Below are 20788 nucleotides of genomic sequence, written 5' to 3' on the forward strand. Positions count from 1 at the left end.
ATAGCAAACTGGAGGGGCTGCTGTGCTCAGAGAAATGCAAAAAATGTGCCTTGTCCTTGTTCTGCACTGTCATTTACAAATGCAGGTTATGCAGATCTTCAGTTTTGACATTTAACACCAAGCATCCTCATTTTATGCATACAGTTTTATGCACAAATGTGTGGAAACATATAGTTTTATAGCTATCTTGTTTTGCAAGAACCAAGAATAGTATTATATATTCTTTCACAGTTGCAATCCTGATTTGAGGAAGGCAACTGTACACTGTTTCCTGTTCCAATCACATTTCAAATGTTTTTAATCCAACAAACTGTAATGAATAAAGTACTAAAGTTGTATTGCAGTTATTTCTATGAACAATACTAAGACAACAGTATGTAAACTATTTAATGGGCTCTGCTTTTTTGTTTGTTTGTTTGTTTTTTGGACTCTTTCCTGACTTAGTCTTGAGCTTGTTTGGACATGGACATTCAGGCTCTACCCCTAACCCTAACCCTAACCCCAACCCTAACCCCATTTAGACAATGTATTGACTCTATCACAAAACTGCTCGGACTTGGACTTAGGTGATCCTAACCACATCCTGATTCCAAACTGCATATATTGTCTCAAAGAGGAATCCATGGATCAGATGATTGACAACAAGAAAACTATTACACAAAAACTACACCAAAAACACTTAACACTGGCAGGATGAGATATTGCTGCAAGAGAAATAACATAACTGTACAAAATCATCTGTCTTTGACGATTTTCCAGATTTCTTAAAATAGCAAGTTCCATCACCTCCGGCTATGCTAGTGCAGCTATGATTGTACAGAAATCTGAGAGTTTGCTCTTGTTGAAAGACTGCACCGAGTGATTTCATTAGTTCCTCCTTGCTGGTTGAAGTGTGCTAATCAGTGCAAACAGTTGCTGTAACGATTGTTTGGAAGGAAACCGTGCTGACTGTTGGCTTCTCCAGCCTGTAATTGAATGAGTAAGTAGTATTGATCCCATGTGAGAAAGAAAATTAACACAAATTAATGTTTTGGTTTGTTTTTTTCTGGAAGGGTTTTGTTGATGTTCATTTTTGTTGATTGGGTGATTGCCGAATTACTGCCAAACCACTGCTTACAGACTCATATCAAACGTCTGTTCTAGTGGCTGCAAAGACAGACACTGATTAGGCATCTCAATAATCAATTAGTGCTGAATTCCAAGCAGACAATTGAACTAATGAATATTATATTTAGAGCTGTTGGCCAAGGAAGGGAATACATGTGCATGAAGAGACTGCAGTTGATTAATGCTCACACTTAACACCCATTACATGAGTCAGGAGGCAAACACACACAAGCAAAGTAGATCTATTTACAGATTACCTCAGTTACAAACACACAAAATCACACATACACACACACACACGTTGGAAGTGTCCAATGACCTGTTCTGCCACTGATTCATTGACTGAAACTCTTTACCTGCTTTGATAGACAACTTATGTGTGTGTGTGTGTTTAGGTGGTCCATCAGAGGGGAAGCTGTTGCCAGGTGATGAGATCATCATGATCAACGACGAACCTGTCAGTTCAGCTCCTAGAGAACGAGTCATCGACCTTGTCAGGTAGATACAAAAACCTCTGTGATCTATCTAAATCAAAGCTGTACTCATTCAGTTCAGGTTAATCGTGGATTTTCTAAAGAAGAACTTTTCACTTAATGTTATTGATAACATTTAAAGGGCTTGTCTACACATATTACAAAAAGACATAGTGTTACTCAGCTTTAAATATCCAGCCATACACATTGTTTGGTCTTTGTCCAGATTTTGAGATATCCACCTCTAAGATTTCTGCCAAGGAACTTACTTTGTGGTGCTCACAGCAATGAAAAAAATGACATTTCAAAAAAAGTCCAGCAGCTCCATCTTTTTCCAAAAATAATGTTCACAAACCTTGCTGTAAACAGTTTTCATTGAAATGACCATATACCGAAGAAATAGTTGACGAAAAACGGTTGACAGTGAGGTCTGTGGATTTCGGGGGAGTAGTATTTCTGGAGGAACACATTTTTTCAAACGTAATTTATTTAATGCCATAAAAATTCTGTTTGTCAATTTTCAATAGTAGTATGATGGTGGCACAACTCTCAGAGGTAGATTTCTCTAAATCTAAACAAAACTGCCTGCATTGCTAGACGGCTCTAATGCCACTCATGGTGAGTGAGAATGATTTGGGTGAACTAGCCCTTTAAAAGAGTCATCAGCTATAAAATCCAGTACTGTGTGCATAGACATATTGTAATATAATGTTACATTATGTGGGTCATTTGATACACTTATGGACTGCATTGCTTTAAAAGTCTATGTAATATTAAGGTAAATTAACTTTGTATTCCAGTCCACAAGCTGTGATATTGAATTTTGTCTTCATAAAACATGGAAACCAGTTTGAAACACTTGAATCAACAGGTTCAATATTAAATATAACAAAAACTGTCAGTGCCAGACAAAGTTACAATAAAACAAAGTCACTATCATTAATTTGCTTTTAAAATCAACAGTAAATTAACAAAACTATGCCAAGCTCTAATGAAGGGCTTGCCAAATTTTAATAATGCTTTCCACCTGTTACCTGCTTTATTTGAAGTGTAGACACAGAGTTATTCAGAATGAATAGAAATAAATTAAAATGAAAAACAGTTTACCGTGACAGGAAATATGTTTTCTGTTTGCAGGAAATACTGTCATGTTTTGTAAATGAGAAACTGAGTGTTGGCTATGTGTGTGTGTGTGTGTGTGTGTGTCTGTGTGTGTGTGTGTGTGTGTGTGTGTGTGTGTGTGTGTGTGTGTGTGTGTGCTGGTTTTAACTACGTGTGCTTGTAAATGGTGATTGCCAGAGGCGTCTCATTCTATTTCACCCAAGCTAATCTAGACCCTGTTGTTTGCCTGACATTGTTGTTTGCTGTGATTGTTGCTTTTTGATGATTTTGTTGATTCTGTGATTTGTTGTCTTCTCGCTTCAGGAGCTGCAAAGAATCCATCATGTTGACTGTTGTCCAACCGTATCCTGTGAGTAGATCAGCTCTTGTAAATAATCTTTTGTCTCTATCAGATATATTTACCAAAAAGGTGCTGATATTAAATTTGAATTCTATGTATTTGAAAAATAAGTTGCTGCTCTGAATACAATGTTTAGTTTTCATTTACTGCCTGTGCCCTCTTTGTTCACTAAACACTCCATTCTTTCACAATATTTAAATATTTCAAGCTGCTACAGTTTGTATTTTTAAAAATGAACATACTTTTGCCACAATACTGGTATACCTTCATATCATTATCTAAAACAATATCATAGTCATGATGATTTAATATCTGATGTCTCATCCCAGGGATGTTGTTAGTGCTAGCATTCCTCTGAATTTTCATTTCATTTTTAAAAAAAAAAATAAATTTAACCCTAAAAAGGACATTTTCTGCCCTTGAAAGTATATTTGGGGAGCTGTAGATTTGTGGCTTGCACTTCCAGTTTTCTTTGAAAAGTTGAAACTGGCCTGGACTCTCCTGCAGGTTTGTAAAACTCCCTGCTGCATTTAAAGAAAAAGTCTTGTGACAGTCTATATTTTATTATTGCCACTGAATCTCATGAAATAACCAAAACCAACAATGCACTCATCCTACAAGTTTTGCCTGTAAAGCCAAAGTCCAATATATCTCATTCCTCTGTGCCACAGACCTTCATTGTTGTCCAAAAACATTAACATTGTTGTCCTGTGATCCACACTGTCTCACTAGGTGACATCTTCCTTCATTATGATAAACATGGGCACAGAAGATGACCAAACAATCTCACCTCAAGGTTCATTTAGTAGCTGTTCTTGAGCTTTAGATAGTATCACGTGATCTTCATCAGCAGATGGAGTTTGCTTGCTTCTGCTGAATGTTAAATTAAATATAAATTAAATATCATTTTTATTGTTTTATTAAGTCAAGAATAAACTTAGCTAATGTGGGCGAGAAGTCCTTAAAGTGCTCAGAAAATATGGAAATTTGCTAATTTGTGCTGATGAAAATCATGTGATATGATTGAAAGCTCCTAAATGGCCCTTAAAGAAGAATGTTTTTAACTGCTGTTTCCAAGACCAAGAATGAACTTTGAAACTCAATGGGACCTGCTGTTTGTTTGTAGTCGATCCAGCCTAGAGCACCAAATGTGTATCAATCCACCACTGTAAATAGTTCCCAAGCCATATATTTGTGACCTGTTGGCATTGAGTGTGACAGACATGGTATGGAAGTCGGAGATAATTGAGAGACAAACTAATGGATTGCTGGGTTTCGGTCTTTTCATCGGATTTGTCAACAACTATAAATATACAGAATGACAGCAGTCTTATCCTTTAAAGGGGGTAAAATGATGATCCAGTGTTCCTCCAGCTAAATTTATTCATTTTGCTGCAAGCTCCTCCTAAGTTTGTGTTATGTTGCACCAGGGTTGTGTTTCTGGTGACCAAAATTGATGGTAGTTAGGACTTCATTTAAAGTTACGAGTAGAACTTTAAAACCACAAATGGTTGTAATGTGCATAAAAACTGTTTTTTTCTCTTGCTTTGTGCATGTGTTTATGCTTCTCCTTATCTCTCCCCATCCATCTGTCTCTCTCTGTCTTCCTCTTCCCCTGCTCTCTCTCTCTTGCGCTCTCTCTCTCTGTCTGTCTCTCTCTCTGTCTCTCTTTTTGGACGGTTGCCTCTTAGTCCCCTAAATCAGCGTTCATCAGTGCAGCCAAAAAAGCCATGCTCAAGTCCAATCCGGTCAAAGTGCGCTTTGCAGAGGAGGTCATTATAAACGGCCAGGTTCCAGTCAGTTCTACCGCACACACACACACACACATACACATACACAAACTCACTTATGTATGACCTATAAAAGCAATGCCAGAAGGTTGTCACTTAACACACTTAACACGTAAAAACATTCAGCTGATTCCAGATAAATAAGACAATCACAGGAATGTGTTAGACTCTCAGTTACACTATCTATAATTTCATTAATTCCTTTCACGTATTAAACCTCACATGTCTGCTAGAGCATTAAAGTGAAAGCAAGTACCAGAATGAAAAGACTGATCCTATTCCTCCTTTGCAGAACCCGGTGAAGGACAATTCTCTTCTGTTCATGCCAAATGTCCTGAAGGTCTACCTGGAGAACGGGCAGACAAAGTCTTTTCGCTTCGACAGCAGTACCTCTATCAAGGTGTGTGCGTGTTTGTGTGTGTGCGCTCCACCCCTTAAGGCACACTTAACGAAATTAGCAGTCTCTGCAGCATCTACAGAGAGAGAAATTCATTTAAAGTGCAAATTTGTGTGTCTTGATACACACACACACACACATAAACCATGAAATTCAATCACTTTTTGAGTTCCATTTGCTTGAGCACCTCATTTATTCAGGAAAGGTGGCAAAGAGCATATTTTCCATTTTTGACTTGTTGATTCTTATTCAGTCGCAATCCACTGTGGCTCCCACTATGGAATTTAACTTCCCTTTGAGCTTCACGCTAATAAAATGTCATCTTAACATGGCATTCAGTCTAATACTGATTCAAAATATTATTAACTTCTTGACCCTTAGATGGTCATTGGAACCTACTCATCCATAGGTGGGTCAAAAAAGGACATAATTCACTGTGTTTTTGTTAATATTAAATAATCTATATGCTACATATGGTGGTGCTGATGTACACTATTGCCCCACAATGCAAAGGAAAGGAAAAGCAAAGGACATATAGGAGCATTGAGATCTTAAAAAAACTGACTCAAACTTGCAGATGATGTTGAAATAGCTCAAGGAAGCAAAACAAGTGTTCTCTTTGCTTTTTATTAATTAAGTTTAATTGGCAGTGGCATTTCATAGTCACAGTGGTGCACATATTGCATCATATCCTGTTTGTACACAACTTAAAAGTACATTAATTTCTTGTATACTAGCTGCAAAAACAGCATGCATACACAATATGTCATTTAGCAACAGTAGACAACTATTTTAAAGAAATATTTTTTGATGTGTTTTTACTTCAGGATGTGATCCTGACCTTGCAAGAGAAACTGTCAATCAAATGCATCGAGCATTTCTCCCTCATGTTGGAGCACAGGACGGAAGGCTCTGGAAGCAAACTGCTTCTCCTGCACGAACAGGAGATGCTTACTCAGGTAGATGTTTCCTACTATCATTCACTTATTCGGTTTCCCACCTTACTCTCTCTTTGTCTCCTCTTTTGTGTGACACACTCACACCTACTCACACGCGTACATTCCTGCTCAGTATTCAAGCAGCATTTGGAGCCCCGGCGTCATTTATCAGCACTGGCACAGCAGGGGCGACAGCTCACATTACACCTACCCTCCCACACGCAAACACACACACACACACACACACACACACACAGATGCACAAACACCATGCACACACTCATCCACAGTGCCCGCTCCACTTTAATGAGGTTGCAGGATCACAACAGGACAATTTTAATATTCGTACCACACAGTTCAGATGTGAAGCTCTGCACGTGGCACACACACAATGGCAGATGAATGTTTTAGAGCCGCACTTCTCCGACACACTTGACGAAACACACACTGTATTGTAATACACCAGAGTATCATCCGTGCTGACAGGTGTATGGCAGAAGGCTAGTAGTCGTTGAACTGAAAAATAAACTCTCTCGCCCTCTCTACGCTTGCACATTAAATAATTTATAAAATATGTTCAATATTTAAAGGATGATGTTGGTCTTGTGGTTGTTTTTTTTTAATAAAAAATGGAATCAAATGCACAAACAACCACTGCAAGCAAGTTCTTTTTTTTCTGGGTTACAGCTGCTGAATTACACAACCATGTCTTTAGGTTAGGTGGTTTGAATAACACTCATATGGGGACAATTATTTTCTACTACTGGCCCACAATAACATGACACTAATGTTGCTGCTGCCAGTGCTACAACTGCTTCTATAATCGCCAGTGACTGACTCAAGTGTTCTACATACAGAATTTTATCTGTATGTATCTTCTACTTTTTACTGCATTGAATTTATTTGACAGCTATTTACTTTGCAGATTTTACGCCCCAAAGGGGTCAAAATCATCTCTTCCCTCTCGGGCAGTGACAAGATTAAAATGCTGCTACAGTACATGTCAGTGCATCAATAATAATAATCACATAATATAAGATATAATAACATAACACTGACAGGGCCCATTCTGCTTCAGTATGAGTGCTTTCACTTATTTTGCTGATAACACCTCCGCATATTTACTCAAATACAATTTATAATGCAGGATTTTACCTGTAATGGATGATGTTTTTATTATAATATTGCCACTTTTACTTAGAGTTTTGTACATTACAGTTCTATAAAGCTGAGGGACTTGCAAGAGATGAAAAATATCCTGACTGTATCAAAAAAACACTATCCTACATTTCCCATAATGCCTTGCCTGATAAATTCCCAGATCCTGCTTGCCCCCAGTTTATAACGCAGGCTTTCTGTTATAACCATTTAACTATATTACACTACTACTGTTTATGTACATTACAATAGACATTACATTGCATTACTACTGTTTGTGAAACTTGTATGTTTCTACAATTACTACTACTACTGCTACCAGCAATATGCTATTATTTAAATATTCTTCATCAGTGCATGTGCTATTCCTCTCTTTATCTCTCTGCCTCCAAATGTTTATCTGATTTCTCCTCTCTCCTTGCTCTTTCTATCTCCCACTTTTCTTTCCTGTGTGACCCCAGGTGACTCAGAGGCCCGGCTCTGACAAGATGAAGTGTTTCTTTAGAATCAGCTTCGTGCCCAGGGACCCCGTGGAGCTGCTTCGGAGAGACGCTGTGGCGTTTGAATACCTCTATGTACAGGTGAGCAGTAGCGTTAGCAAAGTCTTCCAATTGACTTTACAGAGAGTAAAACTAACGTACTATAACAGGCAAATAATGAATAATGTGATTACATTACTCATTTAGATAGAGAATGGATCCTTTCAAGACAAAATCTTTATTTGCAATTTAGGTCTTCAAATAAAATCACTTGTATAAACTACCCCTCTATCCAAAAAAAATAAATTGCTTCCCCATAGGATTCCTCTGATAATTAGTCAAGTGAAATTGCCTGAGAGAAGGAAAGCTAATCATCTTTTCTTGTCAGAGTTCATTCATTTTGTGCTTCTGAGTCCTTCACTCCTAAAAACTGTTTTCCTTTGAAGGAATCTCAAGCCACAAAGGTTGAGAACAACTTATTTCAGCTCAGCAGGGGTGCACTGCTACTTGAATTGCTCTTTAGAGAGACGAATAAGCCCCGAAAACTGACTTTAGGATCCTTACATAACTTGTGTTACTTCCTGCTTTGCTGTAGAGTTGTAACGACGTGGTCTTTGAGCGGTTTGGTCCGGAGCTGAAGTATGATGCCGCGCTGCGATTGGCCGCGCTGCAGATGTATATCCTCACCATGACGACCAGACAAAGCCAGAAGGTCTCTCTCAAATACATCCAGTAAGTTTGTGTGTGTTTTTTGACACTGTTAACATGAACTGTCGTAATGCCTGGAGCTCCTCTATCAATAATGAACAATAGGCTTTTTTCTAAAAAAGTTTCTTTGATGGGTCTACAAGATGGTGACATCTTTTTATAACTTTGTTCATTAAACAATCACATCACAGTCCCCCACACTAAATGGAAACTTGTGTCATGTCACAGCCTTCCAGAACAGCCGATTTTATTTCCTGTCAGCTCTCTACTGTCACTAATGATTTAGTAAAAAAATACAGCTATGTGGTATAAGTGAGGTGCCCTTGAAAAGGCACTTCTTACATACTAGATCCCACAGAGCTGTCAGGGTTGATGACACAAAGAGGAAATCAAGCCGGTCCTGAGTACAAATGTGCAGCGTGTCGCCTACAATTCTAAACTCCCATCAAAGCAAACACGTGCTTTTTTTTTTTTTTTTACAATGACGATACAAACACCAACTCCTCATCCATTCAGACGTTGATGATAGTGTGCACCTCCGCACAGCTCTGTTCCAAAATGAATATACAATACGTCAGCCTGTGTGTCATTACCTTGACAGCTTCATCTATACACGTCCGGGGACTAGCTTTTATTTTGAGTTTTCTTTCAGTCACACATCTAGTCTCGCGGCTATTCGTCTAACAGATTGAAGCCTTGCTGTTTTCTCACGCACTCTCACTTTCTGTGCATTGTCAGGTCTGAAATGAAGTCCATTCTTCCCATGCTGTGATTGAAATTTGTTCACTGACAAAAAAGATCCCAAAAATGTACAAGCTTTTTATGACTTTTGACTAATTTTACAATTTTTTGCAATTTGTTATGTTTTTATTTATGGAACAAGGTTTATAGATGTGTCATGGTGCCAATTTTAAAAGTGATTTCTATGAAACAGTATGCATGTACTGTACTTCCACAGTTGACAATGACAATGGTAGTGTAGATTTTATATGCATTCACCATTCAAGTATTCAAATAGTTTACATTTACATCATTCAGGTATATTAAGTGTACTGTATTCAGACACAGAACAGATAAATGTAACCTGTTTCATATTAGGTTAGGTATTAAAACTACTATTTTTCTTTTTTAGGGAGGCGATGGGAAACAGATATATAAATATATCATATATAAAACCTTTGCTCAAAAAGTAAAAGTATAAAAAACAGAACTACAACAGCTTCAGGAAACTTTTTAATTGCACAAAATCCTTTTTGCGTGCAATTATGCGATTTAAACATTAAACATGCACATTTGGAGCCATGTGGAACAATGAGTGTGCATAGGCTGAGACTTGAGAGCAGAAATGGATCATGCATTTTGCATGATATCCATGTACATTTTCATCCTGATTCGAACCAATTTTTAAAAAACCTAAGAAACATTTTGGGGATGTTGTCCTACTGACGAAGCACTTTCCACAGAAAAAGTTCTCCTTCTGAAAGTTGATTCAATGTTGTGTTCCGTTACTAACAGCGTGTTTGAGAGTTTATGTCATCCAGAGTCTAGCTTTTGACTGTTAAGTATTTAACCCAGGTCCAGGGGAAGTACTTTTTTCCCATGGATGACTTTAATAGTGAAATCAATCTCCTCTCAACAGAAAGGAGTGGGGTTTGTCACTGTTCCTGCCTCCTGCCGTGCTGTCCAGCATGAAGGAGAAAAACATCAAGAAAGCTCTGACGCACATCCTCAAGACCAACCAGAACCTCGTGCCTCCAGGGAAAAAAGTAACCAGCTCCCTTCGTCTTTCTTTGCCCTTGTTAATAAACTTCTGACACACACACATATGCACACAAACACACTCTCTCTGTTTTCTGATGCAATATCCTAAAATAGCATCGCTGCCATGCTCAACCTTGTAAAGGTTCTCACCCTTGTCAACCTAGGGCCCTTTGTCGAGCTAGACCTTGAATGCTAATGTGAATAATAAGCAATATGCATTTTCAAACTGTGTGCATAATAAGATATTCATATTCACACACATGTCTCAGTCAGCGGCCGCTGATGCAACTACAGTTGAACTTTTTTGCTCTTTGTGAAACAGTTTTGACTATACAAGCAGGTGTTGGTCCACTCATTCTCAAACACCCGCTTTAACTTTGACACAAACAAATCAGCAGCAACACATGTCAAAACAATTAACAACAGTGCAACAGTTTCAACTTTAGCAAGTCATTTCCTTTCAGCTGTCATGCAAATGATGTTCCTGAAAAAGTGAGTAGCACTTAAAGCAGAAAATTAGAATTCTTTTAGAGAAGACACAAATTCTTCCAAAGTGAATTATAAGTGCTTTTGCCAAAAAAGTACACTGAAAAGCGTGTTCATGTTCTGCCGACAACACTACACTACTCCTGCTGTAGTTAAATGTGCAGTACTTATAGTTGATCTATGGACTGACATTTGGAAACACACTGGTTAACCACGCCGTTGCACTGGCTGACATGTTCCTTCATTGTGATGAATATGGGCACTGTAGTTTATTTTAAGTCCAACTAAAAGCATCATTACATTTAAATTATGTCCCTCTTCAGTTTTCCATCGTATAACTGATGAATGTGACCTGACATCCATCACAAAATCCTTACGCACTGTATGGATAAATCAGATTTGTTCCTTTATATATAATATATATTAGTGCTGGCCTCAGTTTGTGACTCCCATATGTCACCATTACATTTGAGTCAGAGAGACAAGCATCTAATTCTCCTGTGATCAACCAGCGATCTTTGGAAAAAAACAGAAGGTTGTTCAAAAACACTTACCTCTATTCTGAGTTTTATCTTCATTTCCAGAATCCTTAAATACTCTTCTAACCATCCGGAGGAAAAAATATGTCATCTGCTGCACAATGAAAAAACTTTTAATCTGTTTCCCAAATTGTGACTGTATTTACTAATCCAGGTAGCTGGAAATGACATATTTCCTGGCTCTTTTTGTGAAACAGAAGCAAAATATTAACAAATGATTGTGTATGAAAATATTAAATATTGAAAAGAAACATCAATTTATACCAATATAACTGATTCAATCTCAGTTCATGCTGCACAATTTGAGCAAGGAGATTTGTCATTTTTGGCTACCATCTTTGTTTGAATTAGAAAAAAGAATGCAACTTGGAAAACAGGTGAAAAATATTTTTGTATCACGCAATAGACAGATTTTCTTTTCATCTAGATGGTTACCAGAGTATTTGAAGATTCTGGAAATACAGAACAGCAGTAAGTGGGGCTATAAAAGGGTTACATTTCAACCCAACCCAGTAAATGTTTGTATGTTAATCTGGACACAAGAGAGTATGTTCACAGTATGTAGCATAGTGTGACTAGTTAACAAATACAAGCAGGCAAATTAGCATTGCTCTATACCCAACATATCTATCTAATACAGCTTCATCCAATTTATTTGCAGAACAGAGTTTACCCAGCTTTTCAGTCATGCAGGCATAATGCACTGCATATATGTGTACAATGTCTATAAAATGTCAGTCAAAGCAGAAGGATATTGATCTCTCCGAGCCTGTGCAGTATGTTGTGCTGGCTAATGATTTGTATTCACAGTGGCAGTTGATATCCATTCTATCCATTAGGGAGAAATACAGCCAAGCAGCACCAGTGAACTGATGTGCAATTCAAATGTTGACGCTCCAAATCAGCTTTCTCATTACGGTCTTAAAGTTATCACTCAGCCTTCATCAAAAGAGGCTGCTTGCTCAGTTTTGTGCAAAGGCTGAGCAAGAATTTCATAAAAAAAAATAAATAAATAAAAATTACTTTTTCATGAAGATGTCTGGTTTTAACCAGCAAGGTCAGACACTCCATTAACCTTTTGTTTATAATGGCAAGGTAAGATATTACTGGAGTATACTGTGGACTAGGCATATTCTTAAATTCACATGTAAGCACCACATCAGAGCAATGTACAGTAGATAGAGTAGCATGCAGGTCTGGTGACACATAACTGCGATCGTTTTTATTCAACTGCTCTTACATTACAAATGTACAGACATTCAAAAAAGAACCATATGTATCTTTTTTTACAACATGCAAATTGCATATAAAAAGAAACAAAAATAAAATAAAAAATACAAATGCAGAAAAAACAATGTAAATTAAAAAAAACAATCTGCTTTTTATAGAAGTGAATATATAAAACTTGTCAGGTCATGCATATATACAGTACATGTCTCATTGCAGTGGAAGCCTCAGCCATGTGCTTTGAATTTTGAAAGGCCCATAGACCTAAAGTGGCCATACTGAGGGATCCACATATCCACGTAAGCAAGCCATAAAGACTACTGCAGTGGAGCGGCTCCTTAGATTTGGATCAGATTTAAATGATAGGGGATATGCAGTAATGGAAAATCAGTGGTCCGGATAAAAGAGTGCTTTACATCCTGGGATTCATTAGAAGACAAATGCATCTGTTCAGGTTGAAATGAATTTTGTATGCTTACTAATGTATCTCACTTTTCCCTGTCCAGCTGACTGCATTGCAGGCCAAGGTGCATTACCTGAGGTACCTCAGTGAACTCAGACTCTATGGAGGGAGGGAGTTCAAATCAATACTTTTGGTAAGGCCATTAGTTCTGGAAAGGATTTGTTAAAGTTTGAGAACAAACTTGAGTTTGGAACTGCATCTCTGTAGTTGCTAAAACCTTTTAGGACAAAAGTTTGACATAATTGATTGGTTTTTGAATTGCTTTTAACTGTCCTATTCATACACACTACTTTCTGTAGCAAGGGGAGAAACAGACAGAGGTGACACTGTTAGTGGGCCCTCGTTATGGCATCAGTCATGTCATCAACACCCGGACCAACCTGGTGGCCCTATTGGCTGACTTCAGCCATGTCAACCGCATCGAGATCCTTACTGAGGATGAGACCAATGTCCGACTGGAGCTGCATGTTCTTGATGTCAGGGTGAGCTCAGTTCTGCCTGCAAACAGAAGTACCAGCAAACAGTATTTTGTCCTACACAAATTATAGCATCTGCTGTCTATCCTTTTTTTTCTTGTTCTGCCCCCTTCCACCATTTCTTTCTTCCCCCATCTGTTTTATTTTACAGCCCATCACACTGATCATGGAGTCGAGTGATGCAATGAATCTGGCCTGTCTAACAGCAGGCTACTATCGCCTCCTAGTGGACTCAAGGAGATCTATCTTCAGCATGGCCCACTGCAATAGCACTGGAGGGGATGACAATAGTGAGTTATTAACATGTGTGCACATATGTGTGTGTCGTCAAGATAGTATGGATAAAAAAAATGAATGAAAGCCCCAGTTTTAAGAGATCTTATGCTATTGTTTTTTACAAAAATTGAATCTTCAAAGCCTCTGTGCAAGATCATATACCAGATTCTATCCATAATTACAATTTTAAAAAGTCAAATTCATTTGTGATGCAAATGTTGAAGAGACAAAACGTATGATCTTTGACCTGGCAGAAAGCTCCATAAAAAAACATTAAAAATTGAGAAGTTGATGAACACTCTCGCTCTGACACATTTTAGAAGAAAAAGACTTAAGGCTAGATTAAATGACTTAAATATTAATGTTTTACAGTGCACCATAAAACCGCCAATGTCTTGAAGAGAGTACTCAAAAGTCTAGTGAGGAGGAGGCAATTCCTTTAAAATTTAATCAACATAAAATATAAAACAAAAAAAGTAATAAAACTATGTATTGCTGCTGTCTGCAGGTCAGGATCGTGTCCTGGAGTGGCCATACAGCACATCTTTGGGGGACAACGAGGAGCCATCACCCAGCCAGAGAGAGGTCTATAACAGGGACTCTGAATATTCAGACAATGTTCAGAGAGAAAACAGCATCTCTCCATACTTCCATGAACCCCAAAACCCTGACAGAGACCTTGGGACACGGAGAAGTCCTTTGCCCCCTCCTCTTCCCCCCGCTACCAGACACAAATCTCAAGACTCACCTCGGAGCGCCAAAGTGTCATTTATTTTCGGAGGAGACCCACCTTTGAACAAGACTAAGAACTTAGGCTATGAAAGACTTTTAGAGAGCCCTGAGGTACCTGAACACAGACCTCTCTACTTGCACAACAATACAGACTTCCGGTCACAGGATAGGGTGCCATTTCAATTCAGTGGTCTGACACATGTCTATAGTAACATTATAAGTGAGGAAGGTGGTGAGGAGCCACTGCTAAGAGATCTTTTTTATCGTGACACAACGGATGATGCAGAGGACGACGACGATGCTTCCTGCGAAGAAGACTCTACTGGGGGGACACCAGTGGGTGATGACAGAGGAGGTGGAGATGAAAACTGCGGTAACCAAGGAGGAGGGTTAGCCACGGCAGCCGGCAAAGCTACCTTCCTCACGCTTTCTGGTTCTACCGATGACATCATTGATCTGACATCACTGCCTCCTCCTGAGGGAGACGACGGCGTTGACGATGACGAAGAAGACACACTGCTGCAGACGCTCAATCTTGCAATCGCAGCTCCACCGCCAGGCTTTCGGGACAGTTCAGATGAGGACGCAGCACCCGAGGGAAGGCCACTAAGCACACTCGACAATGATGATATACCGGTATCGTTAATTGATGCCATTCCAACACGTGGAGAGGGAGAAAGTAGCAGGGGAGGGGAGAGAAGGCTGGAGAATGCAGTCATGCACACTCTACAGGCACTTGAGTCTCTGTCTGTATCTGAACAGAGGCCTCCCCCTCCACCACCCAACAGTAACAATCCAGGTCTGTTGAATACTAATGCAAGCACAGTAATGTTTGATCGCCATTATTCATGTATTTTGTTTATAAGTGGTTTTCTGAGATTTTTACTCAGATTCCTGCATAACCTACCCCAAATAAATCCTGTGTCTCAGTCTATGATGTTTGATTCTCTAATTTAATATCATTTAGACCACTAAATGATTTAATTTGTGTTCATTTTATTAAAGCTATCATTTGCTCTTTTTATCCTGAGTTTTTTTCCTCTAATGGGTTTCCCTCTCTACCATTTAGCTTTAATTCTCTGTAACCTCTTGCCCCCTTGAGTTAGTAAACTATCAAAACACATCCACCTGAACAAAAAACATTTGAATAATGTGCCCTTTCATATATATGTTGTCATAGCCCTGTGTAATATTTAAAACAGTACACATTTAAAAGCAATTATCTTTTACTTGAATGACCCATATTTTACTTCTTATCTTCTAGGTGTTTACACATCTCGAGGCTTTAGTCCAGAGTCTTCCTCAGATTCTGGCAACGAGACCAACTCCTCAGAGATGACCGAAATCTCTGAACTGGCTGCTACTCACAGGCTCAGCGAGAGTCACATGCGTCTTTTGGTGGCCACAAGGGAGGGATACCAACCTTTACTTGAGGAAAAAACAGAATTCCCCGTCTCACCTAGTACAGCAGGAACAATACAGAAGAAACCCCGTAGTCCAACACGCCACCTTCAGCCTCCAGCAGTTCCTCCGAGACAGAGCCCCCTTTTGGACACAGCATCATCAGGGCCAGACAGCTTGGAGGTGAGGTCCCATACTAACCTCTCCTCCACTCTCCAGCGCCCAAGTTCCACCACACCAGGGGGAAAGCATCACAAAAAGTCTGCAGACTCCAGTGGGAAATATAACACCTTCAGCACAAGGGAAGGACATAGAGGTGAGAGTGGTGGCAGCAGCAGCCATCTTGACTTAAGTCAGCGCACTTCATTCTGTGAGCGAGGGGAAAGTCAAAGAAGACAGAATTCTTTTTTGGCAGAAAATTCCCTAGCCGAGGGCCTTGGGGTGAACAGCCTCCCCCGTGACCATCACAGAATTCCCCGCCCTGCTTCATCCACCTCTGATCGCCTGTTAGACGTTGTCAACATGGGGGAGTGTGGTACAGATAATGGAGCTACAGCTGTTGAACAAGATGAACATCTAGTTGTAGCATCGTTGCTGTCCCCAACCAAAAAATCTAAATCAGGGGGGTCTGACCAAGGATCAGACATACAAAGTGACCATCAGCCGATTTCAAGACAGCAGAGTGTTGCACGGTTGTGTGAGTACCATCTAGCAAAAAGGATTTCAAATTTGCAAGGAGAAGCCCACAGTTCACTACAGGGATCTCTGTGCTCATCTCTGGATGCTGGTGGCAGCACAAACAGTAGTGCCTGTGCCACCCCAACTGACTCACCACTTGGCCCTGGCATGAATGAATCAAAACACCACCATATGCAAAGGCACCCGCTTTCTAGTTCCTCCTCCTCATTACTCAGGGTGCTAAACTATGAAGATAGCAAACCTGGAATTCCCCACAGCATCCCTGGCCAGAGCACTCAGGGAAAAGACCTTCACCCTCATGCAGACCCTGCCCTCCTTCGGAAAATGCTGCCCAACATTCACCCTCCTGCTGCCGGGGCCGAACCAGTCCGTCCCTCCTCAGCCACACCGTCTAAGCATAAAGAGACCACAGGTACTGGAAGCAAGAGGCCCTACAATGATCTGCATGCTAAACAACAGGCCTGTTTTAAAGGGCTGAACCAGAAAGAAGGCAGTGAGGCCTACAGACAACTGATAAACTATCTAACAGTCAGCCAGATGCATCAGGGAGGAAAGCTGCACAGTGCAGGCATGGGAGGGGCAGTGAAAAAGGACACTAGACGCTATATCACTAGCAACCCTCAGCTTGTCGAAATGGTTAAGAATAGGGGGAACACAATTGCTCGCTGCCCTTGTATGCCCTCCTCCATATCATCCCCATTCCTCAGCCCAAATTTAGTAACCCCTAATACAGCCACCATGCAGATGGCAAATAAAAATCCACGGTCATACCATTCCGCCACACTTCCTGCCAAACTCAAGAGAAGTCCTGATATGCATGCTCAGAGACCAAATGACTGTCTAGATTTGAGGCCAGCTTCAGCTGAGAGGAGAAGCTCCTTTTCTGGCCTGGAAAGTGAGCTAGAGAGGAGTGGTATGGACCCAGAACACTTCCTGTCACTGTATAAGAGAGATGGCTGTATTAGCCGTGATGGGGGATTCATCACAGGTGTAAACCGCGAGGGTGGGGGTACTGCTAACCGCCCTCCACCTCGGTCAAGAAGCCAACCTGCAGGCAACACTGACGACTGGTTCAAATCAGACCCAAGGGCAAAACATGCAGTTCGTCAGACTCCTCATTCTCGCCCTAATGATTCTCTTTGTTTCTCTGCTGCCCCCAGTGTAAGTTGTCAACGAGACCTCAACCCCATCTCACTAGGAAGGGGAGACCACCCCTCAGCTTTTATCAGGCAGGCATCTACTGGGGCTAGAGCTTGCATTACATCCCCAACTCCCAACACACAATCTCCACCTCCTCCACCACCTCCCCCACCACCTCCTCCTCCTCCTCCTTTGTCTCTACCCACACAAGCCAACACTAGCTCCAGCAACTCAGGATGCCCACTGGATTCCATCCATTCCATCCAGTCCCGGCAAAATCAGAACCACATTCATGCTGTTACCCCGACCTTGCCACAGACGGATCCCTTCAGCAATAATCTGCAAAGGGGCCGGGAGCTCAAACGCAGCACTAGCAATGTGACTGCCAGTTCTGGTAGTGTGGAAGTTCTCTTTGATAAGCCCACCCGAAGCCGGAGCCAGCAGCCCTTGTCACCATCTGTGCCCCAGCAAGGTGAGACCAAAGTCCAGCGGAGGCCAACAAGGAAGCGGCTCTCCAAGAGCTACTCCCAAGGCTCTGTATCTTCCCACGCCACATGCTGGTCTACAGGTAGTAGGATAGACAGTAGAAGGGCATCTGTTGCATTTCCTTTACAGAAAGATGCCAAACACATGAAGGGCTCTCAAAAATTGGATACCAGTCCCTGGAGATGCAATGGGCCTTTTAGCTACTGTTTCTTTAAACGTAAGAGTGAAGGCGAAGAGGATGAGATTGAGTGGGAGAGGCCCAGACGAAGCCGTGGTGGGAATGATATTGATAACGACAGTATTGCTGCATCGGCTATTTTCCCTTGTGGCTCAGCAGTGGATGCAGCCGGGGAACAGCTATATGGTGAAGTACTCAATAACATGAGCTTTAGTGACCGTCTGGCCCGAATCAACGCACTCAAGGACCGCATGTACGGCTTCCCTTCCGGCTTCACAGATGTCCGCCGTGATGCCAGTGAGCTCATTGCGCTGGTGAGATCCAGCGTAGGTCGCTGCGATCGTGGAGCCCAGATGCCTATCCATGATGTATCCCAGTACAAGCAGCTCCTCTCTGTTGAGTCGAAAGAATTAGGCCGGGCATGCCGGAGGATGGCACAGGCGCACAGTAGTCCTGAAGAGATGCTTCTGGCTGTAACTTGCAGCTTCCAGGTGCTATGTTGTCTCTGCGAAGCTTGTATGTGTCTGGTTAAGGGGCTTGGTCTCTCAGCCTCACACCAACAGAGAGAGGTTGTGGCGAAGGTCGACGAGGTCGTCATGAACTATATCTGTTTACTCAAAGCGGCTGAGGCTGCCACCGTGGGAGCACCAGGGGAGCACAGCGTGAAAGCCCTGGTCCGCCACTCCAGTACCATGTCGGCCATTGCTAACGCACTCACCCGCTCCCTTAAAACGCTGCTTAGCAAGTAGAGGCTACTCCTTTTGCTTTCTAGTGTGGCCTACGCAGTCAGTAGAAGTCTGTCTTTAAGCATCTTGTTATTTTTGAGGCTGCTGGAAGAGTCATATATTTTTCTTATAAGGTCTAGACAATCTCAATATCAGAATCACTAAAGTGTAAGACTTGTTGCCGTTAGACTTAACATCGAACTTACATTACACTCCAACTGAAAAGATGAGTAAGATGCTGAAAAGCAGTCCTCACTGACTTCACTTGCTTTTTCTGATGACAATATTGTAACGTATATTTACAAAGCCATACTGTCACAGACCTTTGTAATATGATATACTGTATACCTAATAGATATCCTTTTACCTGTGCATTATGTAACTTATTTAAAATGTATATAATGTACATAAATACAATATTATTTATTTGATGTAGCAGTTTCAAGAAGCCATGGAGTATACAGCTTAATTTGCTCTATATTGCACAGGGCTGGAGTGAATTCACTTTCGATCAGTTCATAAAGTGCAGTTTTACTACAGATATTTATAATTGTTACTATAATAATTTAACTGTAGAAATGTAACAAAACATGTGTCACTTTGAGTCCAGTGAAGAAATTGTTGCTATCATTGTATTCACATGCTAAATATTCAATTGTAATTCTGAATGACTGTAAATGTAAACTGATTTCAACCATGTTGCATTGAAATGCAGTTTACTTGTAAGATGGGAGGAACATTTGTTCGAAATGTTGAAAATACAGGGACACTAAAATTGCACTGCATTTACCACTGCTTCATATTTTACCACCTAGATTTTTTCAGATAAGATTAATAAGCAGTATATAATAAAGAGTTACCCGAAAACTAAATATATAATACTATTATTATAATTCTATATCAAAAATTTAAAAATCTTTTGAATTTCTGAAAGAGTATTTCAGACTGACCATTGTATAAATTATATCTAATTATTTTTACGTTTTTGTGTTTTATTATCATCTGTTTTGGAATAAGTTATGTGCTTGAAATTATTTATTATTCCACACTATGTATCAAAATGCAGTTATGTCTCTCGACAAGAAATTAAATTCCCATTTTTTTTCGATAATCCACAAACCCATTAAAAAATATTTTACAGATATGTTTTGTCTCTTTCCATATGTCTTTTGGTTTGAACCCTGTCCTGAATGTCTGTTCTAATGTCACTTTCATAATACTGTCTGTTAACAGTTGATATTGCAGTGTGCAGTCATACTCCTAGCACACAGTGCATTGTGAAAGTACGTTGACTATGCTTTATGAGATTAAAATATGATTCCAATCTAAGTATGCTATATAATGTTGCAGAAACATGCATTTTAATCATTTCCATACAAACACTCTTAATTAGGCCGTACATATTAAAACATATGATACATTGTGAATGCCACCATCTGCCATCTGCTTTTCAAACTGAATGCAACATGCACATACTGTATATTTGAACAATGTCTTTCTTTTGTCATATTTGAATCTACTGCCAGATGTTTGTTTATTACATACTACATACAGGATGCACCCACAGTACAGAGGATGCTTCAAGGTCCCCATTTACAGTACTTTTGACTAGTTCAAAGGTCCATGACTCCTGAAGGACTGCATATGGCACTAGATGCCCTCTTCATGGCCTACTTGTGTGTAAGTT

At 40.2% G+C, this 20788-nt stretch overlaps 1 protein-coding gene across 1 annotated transcript in view; it reads left to right on the forward strand.

Moving 5' to 3' along the window:
- Positions 1-20436, forward strand: part of LOC122976720 (FERM and PDZ domain-containing protein 4-like) — a 69344-nt gene extending 48908 nt beyond the window's left edge. The window contains exons 4-16 of the mRNA XM_044345362.1: positions 1503-1605; positions 3006-3051; positions 4734-4838; positions 5125-5232; positions 6057-6188; positions 7787-7906; positions 8400-8536; positions 10152-10278; positions 13032-13121; positions 13288-13470; positions 13616-13754; positions 14249-15271; positions 15737-20436. Coding sequence (XP_044201297.1) covers positions 1503-1605; positions 3006-3051; positions 4734-4838; positions 5125-5232; positions 6057-6188; positions 7787-7906; positions 8400-8536; positions 10152-10278; positions 13032-13121; positions 13288-13470; positions 13616-13754; positions 14249-15271; positions 15737-19125 — 5702 coding nt within the window. The 3' untranslated portion in view covers positions 19126-20436. The remainder of the gene's footprint in view (positions 1-1502; positions 1606-3005; positions 3052-4733; positions 4839-5124; positions 5233-6056; positions 6189-7786; positions 7907-8399; positions 8537-10151; positions 10279-13031; positions 13122-13287; positions 13471-13615; positions 13755-14248; positions 15272-15736) is intronic.
- Positions 20437-20788: the final 352 nt, after the last annotated feature.

The sequence above is a fragment of the Thunnus albacares genome, chromosome 24, assembly GCF_914725855.1.
Source record: "Thunnus albacares chromosome 24, fThuAlb1.1, whole genome shotgun sequence".
NCBI classification, from domain to species: Eukaryota; Metazoa; Chordata; class Actinopteri; order Scombriformes; family Scombridae; genus Thunnus; species Thunnus albacares.